This window comes from Paramisgurnus dabryanus, chromosome 4, assembly GCF_030506205.2.
Source record: "Paramisgurnus dabryanus chromosome 4, PD_genome_1.1, whole genome shotgun sequence".
In the NCBI taxonomy this organism is placed as follows: domain Eukaryota; kingdom Metazoa; phylum Chordata; class Actinopteri; order Cypriniformes; family Cobitidae; genus Paramisgurnus; species Paramisgurnus dabryanus.
In genome coordinates this window covers 45,334,943-45,352,994 of record NC_133340.1, presented here as the reverse complement: position 1 = coordinate 45,352,994, position 18,052 = coordinate 45,334,943, and the positions used below count along the sequence as shown (strand labels likewise).

Genomic DNA, 18,052 nt, shown 5'->3' with positions numbered 1-18,052 from the left:
ATAAAATATTATTTTTTAACTAAATTTATTTCGTTTATACATTTTGTTATTTGCGTTAAATGTTCTTTTACCGTGTTTTATGCTGTTTATATCTTGTCAGAATTAATGCAAGATAACTCAAGACACGGCATTTGTTTATGGACGTGATACCAGGGATTTTTTAAATTTTGGAATTGAAAAGAATTATTTAAACAACTTAATATCATTTAAAAATGACTCCCCATCAATTTTTATTGCAACTGTTATTTAATAATACATAATCAAACTTGTCACATTGACACTGTAAGACTGATGTATCGGTTTCATTTAGAGTATTCCTTTTACTTAAAAATATCCATTAATTAAGTATCACACATTTATTGTTACACTGTTAAAAGTTCGATTTAAATGTAAAAACCAAACAACATATTTAAAAGGAAAATTTTAAACCCATGTAAAATCCCCCCATCCCTCAGTGAATTTCCAGCCCTGTTTGATACAAATATCAAATTTTGGACAAGAACAACAAAAGTAAGGAAGAATATGAATATAATGGTAATATTTAACTTCCATAAGAAAATATAAACTCTCCCATTGCAGATCAGTGTACAATATTAAATTTTCCTGCCTCACCTTAAATCCAAATACTGGTGTGAGCCAGATCCATTGGGTGGAAGTGGAACAGTCACATTTTTAATGGGATAAAAAGAAGACTCCAGCACTGCTGGTAGTTATGCCACTGGTCTAAAAGTTATTGATATAATTTGTCAAACCTTGTCAGGTAACATCTACAATCCCATGGCAATAATTTTTTACTGATAACAAAATGCATGCATAAATAATGTAAATTCAGCTTTGCAGTTCATAAACTAAAGGCACAGCAAAAGTATAGACGATCAATAATCTTTATTGACAATAATATACAGAGAAACAATTTACAACATAAGCAGATTCATATTTTTTTAATATAAAATGGTATCGTTAATGATGACCATGGCTCTCTGCTTCAGGAAGATCTGGGACAACTTCACCTGTTTCCAAAATGGTGTCTCCCTGAAAAACACACAGGTAAAAAAACACAGATGCAATTAATGCATGCAAGGAATTTCAGAAAAACCAAATTCAGAAATAAGAATTTGTTCATTGAACTGCACTTAAGGTTACTTAACATGCCATGTAAATATTATAGGGGTAACATTTTAAATGTTAGTGCGGTGATACTGTTTGGCCTATTATATACTTACAGGAAACAGTCTAGGTTTTAACTCGACAATTCCATATGGCATTTTCTGTGAAAACAACATATATTTAGGCATTTGAGCAGTACAATTCAGTATGAAAATAATCAACCCAAGCAAAAAGATATCAAGCCAGCAAGCAATAGCAGTCCTTTTAACATTTCGGTTAAGTATAGACCAAATATAGTCTGGCTGTGAGTAACCCAAATCTAGCCCAAATAACCAATTACGCAAAGTGTTTGGACATAAATGTGCATTGGCAGTGTGTGAACAACACAACCACCCTAAATGAAAAAAAAATACACCCGCTCCTTTTTATTTACCAATAAACCAAATCACTCTCATTAGACATGCCGTTTTGACTCTCTTGTTAATGTGATGTCACAATGATAAAGCCCCACCCACAGCCACTGACTGACTAGTTACTTTACCCAAAAGCTTTTCTAAATGTGTTTGTTAGCATGTTGTAGCACTAATGCGGCTAAAGAAACTATTTTCCCAGACTGTATTTACAGGAATCAGATCTATTTTTAACTGAAAGCAGTAGCTCATTTGCACTTAAAGGTACAGACATGAAAACAGCTTTTTGCTTCCGCCCAAATAGGGCTTGTTTGACATGCTATAATAAATGGTCCGTAGGGTATTTTGAACTGAAACTTCACAGACACATTCTAGTCACATCTGAGACTTATATTACCTCTTGTAAAAATTGTCATTATATTGGCCCTTGAAAGTTCACTGTGGGTAGTTTGTTGAAGTAAACCAACAGAATGCTTAATCTTTCTTTCTTGGGCTATGGTTAGACGTCAATTAGATTTTCACTGACAGCCCAAATTTTGCCTCGCTTTAGCCTAGACGCCAAGGCTGTGACGTCATGTTAGACTGCAATTAGATGTCTTTTAAATGCAAAATTGTTTGCTAGGGTATAGCATAAAGCAGGGGTCACCAATCCTGGTCCTGAAAGGGCAGGTGTCTCTGCAGAGTTTAGCTCCAACCATAATCAAATACACCTGAAGCAATTAACCCTTGTGCATCCTTGACGACATTTTTGGCTTTTTCAGTTTTGTTTTTTGATAACTTTGCCTGCGTTAATGCTAACTGCATAAAATTTGCCACAGGTGTGTATTTTTATTGGAATTTTAATATTTCACCTTCATTTCCTTTAAAAAAATCTATTTTCTACTAGGTACACAAAATACTTCCTCTCAGGACCTTTTGGACAAAAATGTCCCTATTGAAACCCATTTAAACTGCAATTTTTAATCCTGGTGCCATTCAACTATAAAATGATGCAATCTTTGTTGACAGGCTTTCATTTTGTTGGCAAGGCTTCAAAATTTAAATATTTACTATTTTTTACCAGATGGTGCCATTTTTTTAGGTTTGGCATATAAAGCAAATTATCGCTTTATTGTTGTTTTCTGCTGTTTTCGGCTTATGCATATTATAGAGCCAATTAGATATATTATGAAGCTATAATTTTGTGGGTGTGTTGGTAGGGATGTCAGAATATAAATCAAACAGAATTATGTTTCTTGAAAATGTGAAGTAGTAGAAGGGTTTCTGTGATGGTTGGGGTTAGGGAATGGGGTAGGTTAGGGGAATAGAATATACAGTTTGTATGGTATGAAATGCATTACGTCTATGAAATGTCCCCACAAAACATGGAAACCAGAATGTGTGTGTGTGTGTGTGAATGAAAAAATATATATTGTACTGAAAATCACAAGACTACAACCGCTGCAAAGGAGGTGTTGTTTTTTTCATAAAAAACAACAGTGGCATTGTGTAAACAAACCAGCATTTGAAGGGTTAAAATTCTGAAAATAAATGAATGTTTGGTCATTGTGATTAGAGCTGATGCTGGATAAAAAATGGCATCAGTGAAAGTGGAAAAAAATATGAATCTATAATATTTTTATGACACTTTTTTGACATGGACATTTTTGTCCTTTATGGACCTGAGAGGTAACTTTTTTTTAAATCTTATACTGCATAAAAATATGAATGCATAAAAATTAATGTTGTTGTTAATCATTGATTATTACAGCCTTGGATATGTCAAAGAAAAAAATCTGCTTAGCATTTAGTAAATTGAAAATAATAAAAAAAATTATTTTTTTCATAAAAACAGCAGTGGCATTATGTAAAACAAACCAGCATTTAAACGGTTAAAATTCTGAAAATGAATGAATGTTTGGTCATTGTGATTAGAGCTGATGCTGGTTAAAAAATGGCATCAGTGAAAGTGAAAAAAAATATTTATCTATAATATTTTTAGGACACTTTTTGGACATGAACATTTTTGTCCCTTATGAACCTGTGTGTAACTTTTTTTAATTGATGCACAAGGGTTAAGGTGCTTCACGTCTATTATACGTATTTTTATAGTAGTAGTTGGTAGGCCACATGCAGTGTTTATGCATACTGCGACAAGTTCAGATTCGTCCAAAACAAGATGATAAAGATAGATGGGGTATGTGATGGCTGACTAAAAAGTTAGGTCCCTTCTGGGTCAAAGCTCAATAGCAGATAAACGGTACCTACATAACGATATAAATTACTCTGTTCTGTACAATAGAGGAAAGCAGATGTGTGCCTGTAAACAAAAAGACAGCGGCTATACTTACAGCGACATGATACTTCATGTAGTAATGCACAACCCATGCTGGAATCAGAATGCGCGTGATGGCAAAAACACTTGCATTATAAGCTTTAAAAGTCTGGATGCAAAACAAAAAGAAAGAGAGACAATGACATATTATAATGTTACTTCACATATACTTTCAGTTTAGTGAATTTTACCTATAAACATTATACATGTTTCAATTTAGATGTGTATTCTGAGTTTTACAGAATGACATAAACTCACGTATAGCCTCCAGAGTGTCTTGGGCTCCAGGAATCCAGCCCAGAACCGGGCGATTCGGCCGGGTGCTTTGGGCGCAGTGACGGGCTCTCGGGGGCTTAGCTCCTGATCTTTTAGCCACTGTCGCCGAAGCTTCACCAACTGCTCATAGCGGAGTTTCTCATCCGCTGTGTATCCAGGCATCGTGGCTTTACTGCTACTATTTAAGTAAAGCTGAGTTTACAACAATGACATCTAAGAGGACAAACCTCCCAGAGTGCAACGCGAACATAAAGAACTCCACAAAAATATCTACATTTTTCACAGCGACACCTACTGATCTGGAGGGAACCACCCGACACGTACAGGCTTTGCGAAACACAAGTCATTTGAGGACCCGTAGGAGCAGACGTATCGGCATATGACATTCAAGTACTGCGAGAGCGATTTGAATCCTGTGGTTTGGACTCGCTCTCGCGGTACTTTGATGCCGATTGCTCTGCGCAGTACCGCATAAAGTCAAGATATTTACAAGTCATAAATATTTACCTATACTCTGTTGTTTACAGAGTTGTATACTACTTAAGTACTTTTACTTTCTACATAAAAGTAAATTTTCAGGAATTCGTATTTTATTAGTGTTTGTCTTTGGAAAACATACATTCCAAAGCATATTATCATAATTTTTACTCCACTACATTTCATAATTTCCAGTTTTTGGTTTATATTTAATATTTAAGTACATTAATCATCTAGTACATTTTTTTATTTTTACTTAAGTAAAAAGTACTTTTGTACTTTTACTCAAGAAAGTAAAAGTAGGCTACACAATTTTTATTTAATTAGGTATTAAATAAATTTTAATATGCAATATAAAAGGAATACACAGTATGATTTTATGCTTTAGAATGTAGTGAAATTTTTTTTGTGAAGTAAATTTTTTCCCAAGACAAACACTCTGATAAGCACAGATGCTTGGAAATATAACTAAAATACTATACACCTCTGGTTGTTTCTGCATTGTTGGACGGTTTAAGAAAAATGACTCAGTGGACCCAATATGTATAAAATATTTTAATTATTTATATTACAATACAAGAATACATAATTACCTTAAAGTGTGGTCTTAAAACATAGCCAGCACCAGGTAATATGTGCACACACAGACAAACACACAAAGAAAACCTTTCTAATATAATACAACTTTTAAATGCATTTTACTCATTTTCATAAGGAAACCTGTTCACACGTTTCCAGCACAGAACCCTCAATTCTCAGTCAAACAATGTTACAAGCTCTGACTTTCCTAACCAACAGTTTCTCTTTTACCAAAATGCAAGGGTCCTTGAACTATGAAAAACTTCTGACCTGGATAAACACAAAACAAACAGGAGCAGGGAAGAGGCAAACTGAGGCAATCTATATATTTATATAAATATATAAATCTAAAATTACATCAAAGGCCTCACAAAATCTGGAGGGGGTCAGAAAAAAAGAAGTAAAAATATCTCTATGGCAGGAATCATTTTGTTTATAAAAGTTATTTTAGTGCTTTTATGTTTATACAAAAGGTACTGGTAATATTTTATATCTATATTTTTTGGTCACTCTAATAAAATTTTTTTATATACAGAATACACTCCTTTCTTTGTCCCGTCCAGCTTTCCTACTGCACTGACTTTATGCTTTATTGGAAGGCTCTTTATTTTATCCCAGCAAACAAAAATCAGTATCACCACAACATAGCATAATCGGTTTCAGCTTACTTGTTGATAATAGTTTGATAATAACTTGTTTTTTGTCAGAAAAGATATTAACATTTAAAATCATTGTACACCCTGCAATTTCCACATAATTTATGCCAGTCTGACATATACTCATTTTAGTGTTTAAAATCTTTTTAAGACCCTGCATACTGGATAGTCTCTGTAACAAGTGTTACTTTCATCACAAATGACTTTTAGCCTGACTCCCATGCAAAATATGTGGCATGATATTTCTTGCGTTAATTGAAAGTTAAAATCATATAGATATTCTATAAAACCTCAAGTGTAACCCACAATTGCAAATCTGTAAACTTCCAACTACACCACATGAATGAGAGGTTCTGTGCAAGCTTGAGTTTTTTTGTCAATTGATCAACACACAGGTACACATTAAAAATAATATTTTGCTACAATAGTCAGGTATATCCATGACATAAATGTAAACTCTTCATGAAAAAACATTTTGCTCCATTTTTCCACTGTTTGAAAACAATGGAGAGGTAAAAATCAATATAAAAATAAAATGAAACCTCAATAAGTTGGTCACAATATGCACCATAGTATTGAATCAGTGCTGCTTACCAATATACCTAGTCCCCACCCCATTGCAAATATAAAAGCTATATTTCATATTGCTGTATCTTAGCTCCTATGGGGAGAAGATCCAATACTATGATCACCGCTATCACACAACAGAAACTACTACTGGTGGCGGGGAGAGGGTGTGTCGAGCTGCCATTAATGATTGATTCTGATGCTCTTCTCCCAAGTTTCTCCACTTCATATTTTTGAAATACAAAACAGGCTTGAGGAAAATGATATTGACAGATATTCAAAAACATAAAGCAAAGCCCAATGAAATAAACTGGTGATGAGAGTTATAATGATGAGCTGCCATGTGAGGAGATGATCAGTGTCGTGTGTCAGGAAAAAAGACAGTATGCTTTTAGAGAATAAAAAGGTGGAGCTTAGATGTGACCAACTGATGGTTAAACACACTCATATTTTCATCACTATCCTGAGGCCTGAGGATAGAGGTTGTGAAGTGGCAAAATTGGAGGGATGTGTCAACATGACAAGGAGAGAAACAGATATATGACAAGTCACCAAGGCACACGAAGAAAGTGGGAAATCTAAGGGATAAATGTTAGAGCCTGTCCTTATATTCTGTCATTTTAAAAATATATAGTATATACTCTTTTTTTATCTTTCAATCGAGGAACAAATATAATACAAAAGTTACTATAGAAAATATAAACTCCACTTGTTAACATCACTTTTAGTGAACAACACATTTGGCTTCTTTTTTAAATGTACATTTGTTTGTTGTCTTTTTTTAGCTGTTATCAGTCAAGCCTGCTTTGCAGACTGGGTCTCTTTGCAAAGTGTTGGAATTTCCAGCTCTAAAAACTCTCTTTTATAAAGACTACTGAATATTGCACACTGATTGTTAAATATACTGCTGTAGAACCCAAGCATGAAGGCTTGTAAAATTATTGCATGTTAGAGAAAGACACAATTAAAAGCAATGTTATTCTGTGGTAGTACCAACACCTTGACAAAGAGCTTTCACACCACACTGTAACACAAAACAGTTTTGACTTGTCTGTTTCAGTGCTGAGTTTAAAGACACACATACGTACAAAGCAAATTAACTAAGCCCAAAGTGCTTTACAATCAAAGCAAACTATATTTTTGATAAAGTTTAGGAGCATCTGACAGAAGATCTGGGGCCGGTTGCACCAGTTGTGTGTAAGCCTTACGTTAGGCTTAGCTACGTCCGACATTGTGAAAAATATTTACCCCTGTTGCACCATCTGAAACTATGAACAGTTGCAGCTATTTCAGCTTGAGAAGCCATTTGCGTTTACTATGGTTAAAAACGTACACTTACTGCCGCCAGCTAAGAGATGACAAATGAGAGCTTTTTTCACAAACCTCATGTTTAGCAGTGCGCTCTCCCTCAAGATCAAACACAACCTGCAAATTAACTTAACGAAAGCCTTTACCGTTTGCACAAAAGGTAATAATTTGCAGATTAATTCTAACAGCTCTGTATTAAAACGAAATTAAATGAAAGCTTTTAATAAGTTCTCTCCTGTGTCTTTGTAAATATGTTTATATTTTATGATATAATTTATTGGTGCATTCTCTTTGCCATGCATGAAAGCACACTGCTCGCGTATCATGTGCATTAGAAGCGCCAATGTCTCATCACATTTCATTATTTTTATTTTTGCCACAGAAACAAGTCAAGCCTCAGACATGCGCTATGCCTAGATGGTGCAACAGGTGTAAATTCTTCATCGGACTTAAATCGCATTTTAGGTCCAGACTAGACTTACGACCAGGTTACGCCCACCTGGTGCAACAGGCCCCAGAGGTGTGTATTCCAAAAGCATCATTAGCCAACTATCACACAGCATTTTGGTCCCAGAAAATTATCATCTTAAAATTAGCAGAGGCTTCTGTGTGAACACAAACACGTCCCGAAAATATTCTGGGATCGCTCCCGTTAAGAGGACCGAGTAACATTGCCGTAACATACACGGAAAGAATTGTGTGTGAACAAGACGCAGAAACAATGCCATAAGGGGAGTGCCGTAGTGAGGACGCATGTGTCTTTGCAACCAGAAGTTATGGTTCAACTCTTTAACACAGGAATTTAACTCTTTCACCGCCAGCGTTTTTAAAAAAAGTTGCCAGCCAGCGCCAGCGTTTTTCATGATTTTCACCAAAGTTTAATGCCTTCCAGAAAATGTTCTTCTTTAAATATATAAACATACAATATACCAAATGAAAGAACAGACCCTCTGCTTTCAAACAAAAAAAAACCGTTTCATCCTACCTTTAGTGGTTCTTTTGCAATCAGCATTTGAATATGGGTAGGTTTTTGCAAAAACACCATATTTTGAGCAAAAAGCAGATATAATTCCATTTTTATGACGGACTTTTCATAGAGATCCCATTCAGAGCGATCTTTAAAACAGACACGGACATGCAGCAGCTTGCCATAGGGCAATACTTCCGGTTTTAAAAAGTTGCGCCACCTGGTGGATAATAGCGGTATTGCGGAAAGACGGAAAATCTCGTCATTGGCGGGGAAGCGTTTTCTCTTAATTGACGAGATATCTCGTCAATGGCGGGGAAAGAGTTAAAGTCAATTCAACATTCACAATGAGAAATGTCGGACACTGAACTGAAGCAGAGATCAGGGAGCTCGTCACTATCCGCGCTGAAGCTGAGATCAGTCACCAGCATGACAGAACAGCGCATCACACACTCCTTATGACCTTGTCATAAACAAACATGCACGCGTGTGGTATCTCAAAAGAGAAATCACAGATAATTAGCAAACTTCAGATGCTGTGAAAAACCTACCAAGTGCAGGACTTTAAAGGGACACTACACTTTTTGAAAATAGGCTCATTTTCAGCTCCCCTAGAGTTAAACATTTGATTTTAACCGTTTTGTAATCCATTCAGCCGATCACCAATTTTAGCATAGCTAATCACAATTCATAGAATCTGATTAGTCCATTAGCATCGCGCCCTTAAAAAATAACCAAATATGATATTACGCAGTGCCCGAAAATAGTCCCCTTGGTAACTTTCAATAGCAGGGGACTATTTTTTTATACTTTTAATTTTCCGGCGGTCTTAGTACCATAAGCAGTGGCAGGCACATTTTTTGAATGATTTTCTATGGGCAGTGAGCGTTATGCGGCAAACACCTTGGCCACATCTCGCGGCATGCATTTTTGAAGGACCACTCAAAGCGGAAAAGCACCCGATGTCATTTGCGTTCTTCCATAGTTCAATCGAATAAGGGGAGAGGCGGGCCATCCATTGTATTGACAGAAGTTTACCGTTGTTTGGAACAACTGGAGACTCCAATCACTTACTGTCTCCTGCGTGTCTGTGCACCTCTCACCCTCAATCACCCTCGAAGAGCGCTCATGCTTCAATATTTTACTGAAAGGACAGCTGCCTCTGTCGTTGCCTAGCAATATTAAAGCTGTGCCAAATCAAAGGCAGTATGGGCCTTGCATTCACAGGCATTTAAAACACGTTTGGTCTTAAACCCCATAGAAGGTTGCTGCCTATACAGACAGTAGAAAGCCACAGTTTCTTATACACAAACAGACAAGTCAAAATTGCATAACTACACTAAATACGTTACCACTAAAACCGCAGATTGCTTGTCAATGCATTCCTGTGTGGTGGGGGAGGGGGAGGTGGTCTAATATAAGGTGCTGTAAAAGGTTAGGAGAAGAAAGAGTTCTCTAAGGAGTGGAAATCACGTGAGAAGGTTTAGCCAGGTGCTTCCTGCCAGCTGGTAGAGGCTGATGTGCATGTTGGAGGAGAAACACTGTTGCATTATGGCACAGACTAGTAGATATGAGCCTGCAGTCTGTGGGAATGTGAATGGTGGCCTCCGTCACTGGAGCTGCTCTGCAGACTGTAGTGGTCTTCACCATCGCTAATACTGTCCAGACTATCAATCTCGCCTGGAGTGAACTCCATACCCTCAATGTCAACGTCCACGTCCACGTCCACGTCCACCTCTGTACAAACAGAAAAAAGCTATTGGAGGACTGAAGGAATATATTGTATAATTGTCAACTTAATCAATAGCACAAATATACATTAGCTTACTGCTAGACACCACAGATAACTTGGACTTGGCCGTCAGTAGGTATATACGTACAGCAACATGTTTAATGTAAATAAACAGTATTTACTTTACAATGGTAGCAGGTAGGAAGGATAAAATGCAAAAATTTGAAGGTTGGACTACTTTTCTAGAACTTTGGTTATGCATTACTATTTTGTGTTTCCAGTAAATAGCCTTTGCTCTGTGTAAACAGTGCTTTAAAAATTGTTACACTGAGTACCTTTCCTTGTATCCTACCAAGCAAAAGCACCAACCACTGTGCTGCCTTTGCCTATCTGCTAAGCTTTCACTTAAAAAAATGCAGCATGAAGTTAAAACAACTTGGTTTGGCAAGACAATTTAACCTACTTTTTACAGTTTTGACTTGTGATAAGTTGACATAACTTATAAAAACAAGTTGAAATTGTTTAACTTTATTTGTCAAGTTAAAGTAACATAAAAATATATGTTGACTGGATATGAATGCTGCTTTTTTCTACAGTGTGTAGTGTGAGTAGAGTAAAAAGTACCGGTCTTTATATTTACTTACTTTAAAGTACAAAGTAGCTCTTTGAAAAATACTCATGAGCAGTGTTGGGCAAGTTACAGAAAATTAGTAATTAGTTACAGTTACTTCTTTTAAAATTAAGTGAATTACTCTACCAGTAGGGCTGTCACTTTTTATTAGATATTCGAATATGCATTCGAACATGACGTGAAATATCCGTATTCGAACTATAAATAAACCATCCGGTTTTTAAAATGCCATGGGTAGCGCATTTTTTACAGTAACACCTCGTAATAGGAAGGAGGCTGAGAGTGAGACCGACGACGGCAACTGTGCGCAAGAGAGGGAATCAAATTGGACCAACATGAACCTCATGTGCATGTCAAGATAGAATTATAGTTTGTATATAAAATGAAACATTATTGTTTATAGTGTTAAATATTATAGCAGAATAAAAAGGTTGTGTTAATATGTTTGCATTATGAAATTAGCATGTATGAAGATAATTTCTTCATTTTTACAACGCAATGTAAACTTTATATTAAACAACAACAGCATTTGTCTTGTAAACGGAATTTAAAATGATCATGTGCTGATTGTCGTGCGTCACATAGATGACAGTCAAGTGAGATCTGCTTAACTTAGCGGTAAGTTTAATTTCATCTCAAATGCGGGATAGGCTATGTATGTGTGCTTGTTGTCAATGAGATTCTCAGTGGGCATCACTTTTTTGTTAGATTGGTTATGTACTGCATTATTTTAGTAAAGTTTCTTATACAGATGGACTATTTTACACGAAAGACTCTAATACAGGGTTCCCCAAATCTTACCCTGGAGGGCCGGAGCACTACAGAGTTTAGGTCCAACCCTAATCAAACTTACCCACCTGTGATTTTCTAGTGATCATTAAGACCTTGAGAAGCTTGCTCAGGTTTGTTTGATCAGGGTTGGAGCTAAACTCTGCAGTGCTCCGGCCAGGGTAAGATTTGGGGAACCCTGCTCTAATATATCACATACTTTAGGAGCCTAGTTTGCTTTAGATTCAGCCTATAAATATTTTTATTAGAAATTATCTTAATATGTAAGCTTACTTTATTTATGTATATCATTAAGACCATAAAGACAAATATTCTGTATGTTTACATTGAAAATAAATAATGTGTTATAATTGTGTACGGTCTCTTTAAGAATGTGGGGACTGTGAAGCTTGCGGTAGTGCGCTCTTTGGAATACAGTGGAGTTGCACAGTTTTCTTTTCCGCATCCGTGAAATTTAAGATTTAAGATCAGGATAAACAAGATTAAAGGAAGATATTTAATCAGTTAACGGAGTATGTGGATTGTTTTGTCGGACGGACACAGAGCGAGTGGATTGTTTTGTTGGACACGGAGCGAGTGAAACCATAACTGAAACTAAACGCGCACTCACACATACTATGGAGTTTTAACAAGGTTGTACAGGGCAGGATGCATATTTTACCGGAAAGCAACAATTGCGGATGTAAACATCTGAGAATATATTAACAGATCTCAGATTTATTAATTTTGTGGACTACAAATGCAAGTTGATGTCATACTGGGATTGCTTGGCAAAGATCATTTAAAACATGTGATTGGATGGCGTTATGACTCACACACAATAAAAAAAAAGGTATGTTGTCCCGTTTAGATTTTTCATGTTCATTCTATACGCACCGTCGGCCATGATTAAGTTTAATGATTCATTGTGCCGCCCACCATGGTCCTGTCGGAAATGTGTTGTCTGCAAGTGTAAATTTTTTACAAGATAGAGTAACGCGAGTAATGAACTTATTTAAATTTCAGTAACTGTAACTGCGTAACTTGATTTTAAAAATAGTTCGTTACATGCTTGTTACCGCTAAAAGTAGTGGAATTACAGTTACTCCCATCACTGCTCATAAGTAGAGATTATTATGATTATAAAAGCTATTATGACTAAGACAGCACCCTGCAGTTTAAAATATAGCTTATATCAGTATCATTAGTGCTCGCAAAATTTCTAAATCCTAGTAGTAGCCATATACCTAAATTTTGATTTGCTAAAGACAAGGGAAGACGACAAGCATGAATCCCAACTGTGCGGAGAGGTTTGGCAGCCAGGCAAAAATTCAAGGACCTGTGGCTAACATTGTATACATTCATTTTACACTGATTTACTTGTCATTTTTCCCCTAGATATCAGAAATAAACTGTAAAATCCCTCCGTTATTGACTCTATATGGAAGTCTACCAGAAATTGTGTTTTAGTCCACAAAAAACATTTGTTTATGTTGTTACTGCTGTAACAGTCTATTCATGAATATCAGCTGACATCAGTCACATCTCAAACTTGTCTTCTGCCATTTTGAGTACCTGAAGTGGTCGCAAAAGAACTAGAAGCTATGCCTTCAATATGTTGTGAGCATCAAAATCGCTACACTAAAAAGAAAAAAATAAGTTACAAATACTACTATTTTTACAACACGAAGGCGCGACACAACATGATACTTTTCTTGAAGCATCACCTGGTTCTCCACACATGAACTCGAGCATTGAGAACAATGTTTGTGTACTCGAGTTTACCAAAAAGAAAGGTTTTGAACAACTGACTTTGGCTGTTTTGGTGTCCGCTCGCCGCCATCTTGCCAGTCAAGATGTATCGACCTCCGGATGCAATGTAAGTAGGGAGGAGAGTAAAGATGGATAGCTCCTAAAGCATATAAATGCACAGATAATTCGTTGTTTTATCATAATTGAAAAACAATATTGACCTTCTAGTTGAAAAAGGAGCCTCATATAAATTTATTCATTCACATTCAGAGATGGTGCACGGAAACCAAAACAGCCAAAGGCAGTTGTTCGAAACCTTTCTTTTAAATAAACTCTGTGTACACAAACAATGTTCACAATGCTTGCGTTCATGTGTAGAGATCCAGATGATACTTCGGGCAAAGTTTCATGTTGTGTCGCGCCTTCTTGATGTTGTAAAAATAGCGGTAGTTCAGTAGCAGCGGACAGCGGCTGGAAGAATGCATCAGGGATCGAGTAGGGATCACACCCTAACGATGATATTTTTTCGAAAGTAGTAAGCTGGAAAAAGAGCGGATGACCTGAAAGGTCACATGACTGATATTCATGAATAGAAACAAACCATGTTGTCACACATCATTATTATGTTAAGTAGGGCTGCTCGATTATGGGAAAAATCATAATCCCGATTGTTTTGATAAAAATCTTAATCTCGATTATTTAACACGATTACTTAAATGACTGTAAAAACATGTATTTAAACATGGGCTTGACATTCACTTTTTTGCTCACCAGCCAAAGTGGCTAGTTGTTTTCCGAAGTTACTAGCCACTCTGCATTTTCACAGGCCACAATTTTGTTGCTGGTAAAATAAATTTTATATGATTAAACTTGACTTTGGCATCCTAAAATGACTTTAATTCGAGCAAATTTACTTGGTTTAGCTAAATTAGATGCAGATTGAATCTCAAATGCAGTCTGACCACCCAAATTAGGACAACATTTATTAGCTGGTATATACCAGGTATATCAGTATAGATCATATCATATATTTAGGTGCATAAAAACAGTCTAGTAAGCCATAAATAGATTTACATTGAATGAATATATTAAAAGTGGAGCAGGGGTGTAGAAGATTAACTGAAAAGATAAACACAAAACCCCTCGACAACCACTTTAAATGTTTATTAACAACAGCAGTCAAGAAATGTACATGAATTTTACTTTCAACTTGTTTATGCAGATTGTATTTTATATGCTTGATCATGTTTTCAGTTAAAAGTGATTTAAGACTTTTAATGACAACTGTCGAGAGGGCATTATTGTTGCCCAAAGCAGCCTACATTAAAATGATGTGCGAACCTCTCAGCTGGCGGGTTTCCTTTGATTTCGTGTACATTCAGGTATGTGCTGAATTTCTCTTCGCTCTTGTACTGAGAATGTGCACGCAATGTATATCTCTCCAATCACTTCCATGAAATTGTTTTATCTTTCCCGAAGTGTGTATGCGCTCAGACTGCGTCCTCTTGTGCATTCGCAAATCCATCACCTCTCACGCGCTCTCTCTCGGAGGTGGCGCTTTGGTCCTCAACGCTCCGCTGAAACAGTCTTTGGGTGTTGCGCTCGGTGCAGGGAGTGCTCATGGGAGTTGTAGTTTCCCAGTGTCGAATTTTGCATAACTTTTAAGAAAACTACAATAAAAAATTTATATTCAACCAGCCAAAGTGGCTAGTGAGATTGGCTGTCTTACCCGCCGCAGCCGAAATCTACCCGCATTTGGCGGGTGTTAATGTCAAGCCCTGCATACATTCAATGCATTGTTTAGTGTTGCTGCAGAAGGCTACACGTGTCAAAGCAGTAGTGTTTAAGTGTTTAAGCAGAACGCGATTCACATTTTAAACACGATCGCTTGAAATGCATATAACTTTACAAACATAAACAGGATTATTACCTAGTGCTCTGACTTTAAACAGATGCCGGAGCGCGCAGCTCTCTGCACGTGTGTGAGAGAGAGAGAGAGACAGAGAGCGGCGCCACGATCCAGCTGATAATATTTTAAACGTGAGCGATAGTTTGCATCCGCTCGCTTGAAAAGCATAAAACTGAACAAATACATGAGGATTTCTACTTTGTGTGCGAGGCGCAGCTGCTTATGACGCGCTGGATTAATGATATAAAACGAAATAACAGAAATGCGGCACACTAATTGATCTCCCTCGATTATCTTGTTTTTGCAATCGAAATGTGCAAAAATCGAAATTGAAATCGAAAAACGATTAATTGCACAGCCCTAATGTTAAGACAGCTTTACTTCACTTTGCGTTGTGCCTAATATTATAAAGCAGCCTCTCGTACCTTACTGTTTACATAAATATGCCTGTTTTACACATTTAGTATCAGGTGGTCAAGCTTTTAGCCATGTACCTCATGACTGCACAGACAAATCGGCGTATAACATCAAAGTACTGCGAGAGCAGTTTGGTCCATATACTTCGGCTCGCTTTCGCAATACCTTGATGTCATGAGCTCATCAGTCTGCACTAGGGGTGGCACGGTCCACAAAACCCTCGGTTCGGTTCGTATCACGGTTCTATGGTCACGGTTCACGGTTCAGTACGGTTCTTGTTGTTATTTTTTCTTTACATTTTTAACACTCCAGAAATGTTTTATCTTATTAATATATTAATTATCCATTATTTAGGATACAGTATTAAAAAAAAAAAGTTATATCATGTAATCATGCACAAACTGAATTTGACTTTAAGCACATTATTGGGACCATTTCTGAGGAAAGCCAGGTGAGATTTTGATAGAGCAAGAGGGAAGACATTGATGATTTCAACATGCTTTTCATTTATTTGGCAAAAAAGAGAATGTGTATTCCCATCTACATGAACTTTATGTGCATTTTTAGCACACAAAGATAACTTGCATTTATTAAAATGCCAACTTCAGTGTAGCTCTTAGGTTTATAACTGAGAGGCTGCTTTAATACTGAGAGTATATGTGGACGAGAGAGAAACATAACGTTTGCACCTGTAATATTTAAATCTCTTTAAGTCTCTTTTGTCCACTTTTGACCACTTCTGTCCTGATTACTTTGAGGGGAAATTTCTGAAATAAGATCGCGCAACTTTCACACGCTAGCAAAATGAAACTACGCGGAAATCAGCCGCTTTAATTGTATCAATGAAAGGCTAAAAATAGCGCTGAATACGAAAAGACGTAAAACTTTCAGTACCTCAGATTAGACAAATGGTTGTAGAGAAGGCGATCTCCTGTCGCTGGCGCATCCTCCAACTGCGGGCAGACTTCCATTTCTCTCCCACTTGTCATTTCTACACGTAACATAACCCGCAGTACTTATACTCCAAACCAGTCACCTCTTCTTTCGCGCGAAAGGGAAACACGCTATCTGAGGTCACATACAGGGCATGAGACTACATTGCGCATGCCATGAACCGTTGAACCGTGCGGTACACACGCGCTCCGAACCGAGACAAGCGAACCGAACGGTTCGGATTTTTTTCATGGACCGTGCCACCCCTAGTCTGCACAGAGCTGTGGGAAGTCGCACACACCTTTGCCATACATAATTGAAGTGACTGAATATTCTTTCCTACCCGATTGCGACGACAGAAAACAACACGTTTAGAAACGACAAGTCGAGAAAAAGTAGTGCCGTAAAAGTACCGTTACAGCACTTCAAATGTACTCAAGTAAAAGTACAAAATGTTTGAACTACTTTATAATTCCTGTGAAAAAGTACTCTCTAGTTTCTTTTCTAATTCCAATTTTACGCTCACCAGGTGAATTGTACAAGTTAGTAAACAGACACTTTGCTCTTTGTTCAAAGATTCTAGCCTTCTAAAGCTTTTAACAGATGCACTGAAAACACAAGTTAAAATGGTGAACAGTGTTGTACCTTGCTCAGAGTCAGTGGAGATGGTGGAGCCCATGCTGTCAGTACGAATGCGCTCTAAGCCCTGCACAGAAAGCTGTTCCAGACGTCGTTTAAGGTAGCGATGTTCTCTCTGCAGTTGCTCTTTAACATTTACAGCCTTTTTGTCCTGTTCCTCCAGCTTCTGCAAAGCACATGTTTCCACTGATCAAATCACAAAAGACACAAAGACACCAAACTGCATGACATGCATCATCAACGTACATTCATTGCAAGAAATCCACAATCTTTGAATGTGGTTAAAAATAAATAATAATCACATTAACGCCCTCTATGCAGCATTACAGAAAACTATACACGTTGAGCTAAAAAAACAATTCTGAGTCAGAGGAGCCATGATACTGGGCTCTCTTTGTTTTTTAGATGTGCATTGACATTTTGTTAAACACTTTCCATTTGACTAAAGTATTTATATGGCAGAAATATAAAATGAGGCCAGACATGGTTCATTATTGTTTTGATATCAGGGCTTAAGCAAAAACTGCCTTGCCTTTTTTACACACTTTTACCATGGATATGACCTAACAAAACCTTGACATGCTAATGACTCACATGCACTTATTATGTG

At 36.9% G+C, this 18,052-nt stretch overlaps 2 protein-coding genes across 4 annotated transcripts in view; both read right to left on the bottom strand.

Moving 5' to 3' along the window:
• Window positions 1-870: 870 nt before the first annotated feature.
• Window positions 871-4,370, bottom strand: ndufb6 (NADH:ubiquinone oxidoreductase subunit B). The gene is made up of 4 exons (XM_065254811.2): window positions 4,090-4,370; window positions 3,848-3,940; window positions 1,224-1,268; window positions 871-1,032 (listed from the first exon to the last, which is right to left on the bottom strand). The coding sequence occupies exons 1-4, from the start codon at window positions 4,267-4,269 to the stop codon at window positions 961-963; spliced, it is 390 nt and encodes a 129-aa protein (XP_065110883.1). The 5' UTR covers window positions 4,270-4,370; the 3' UTR covers window positions 871-960.
• Window positions 4,371-5,126: 756 nt separating this feature from the next.
• The window catches only part of mxd4 (MAX dimerization protein 4), a 29,555-nt gene continuing 16,629 nt past the window's right edge, over window positions 5,127-18,052 (bottom strand). For all 3 annotated transcript variants that reach the window (XM_065254815.2, XM_065254816.2, XM_073814419.1), the window contains 2 exons: window positions 17,449-17,608; window positions 5,127-10,398 (listed from right to left, as the gene is read on the bottom strand). In XM_065254815.2, the coding sequence (XP_065110887.1) occupies window positions 10,223-10,398; window positions 17,449-17,608 (336 nt within the window). In that variant the 3' untranslated portion in view covers window positions 5,127-10,222. The remainder of the gene's footprint in view (window positions 10,399-17,448; window positions 17,609-18,052) is intronic.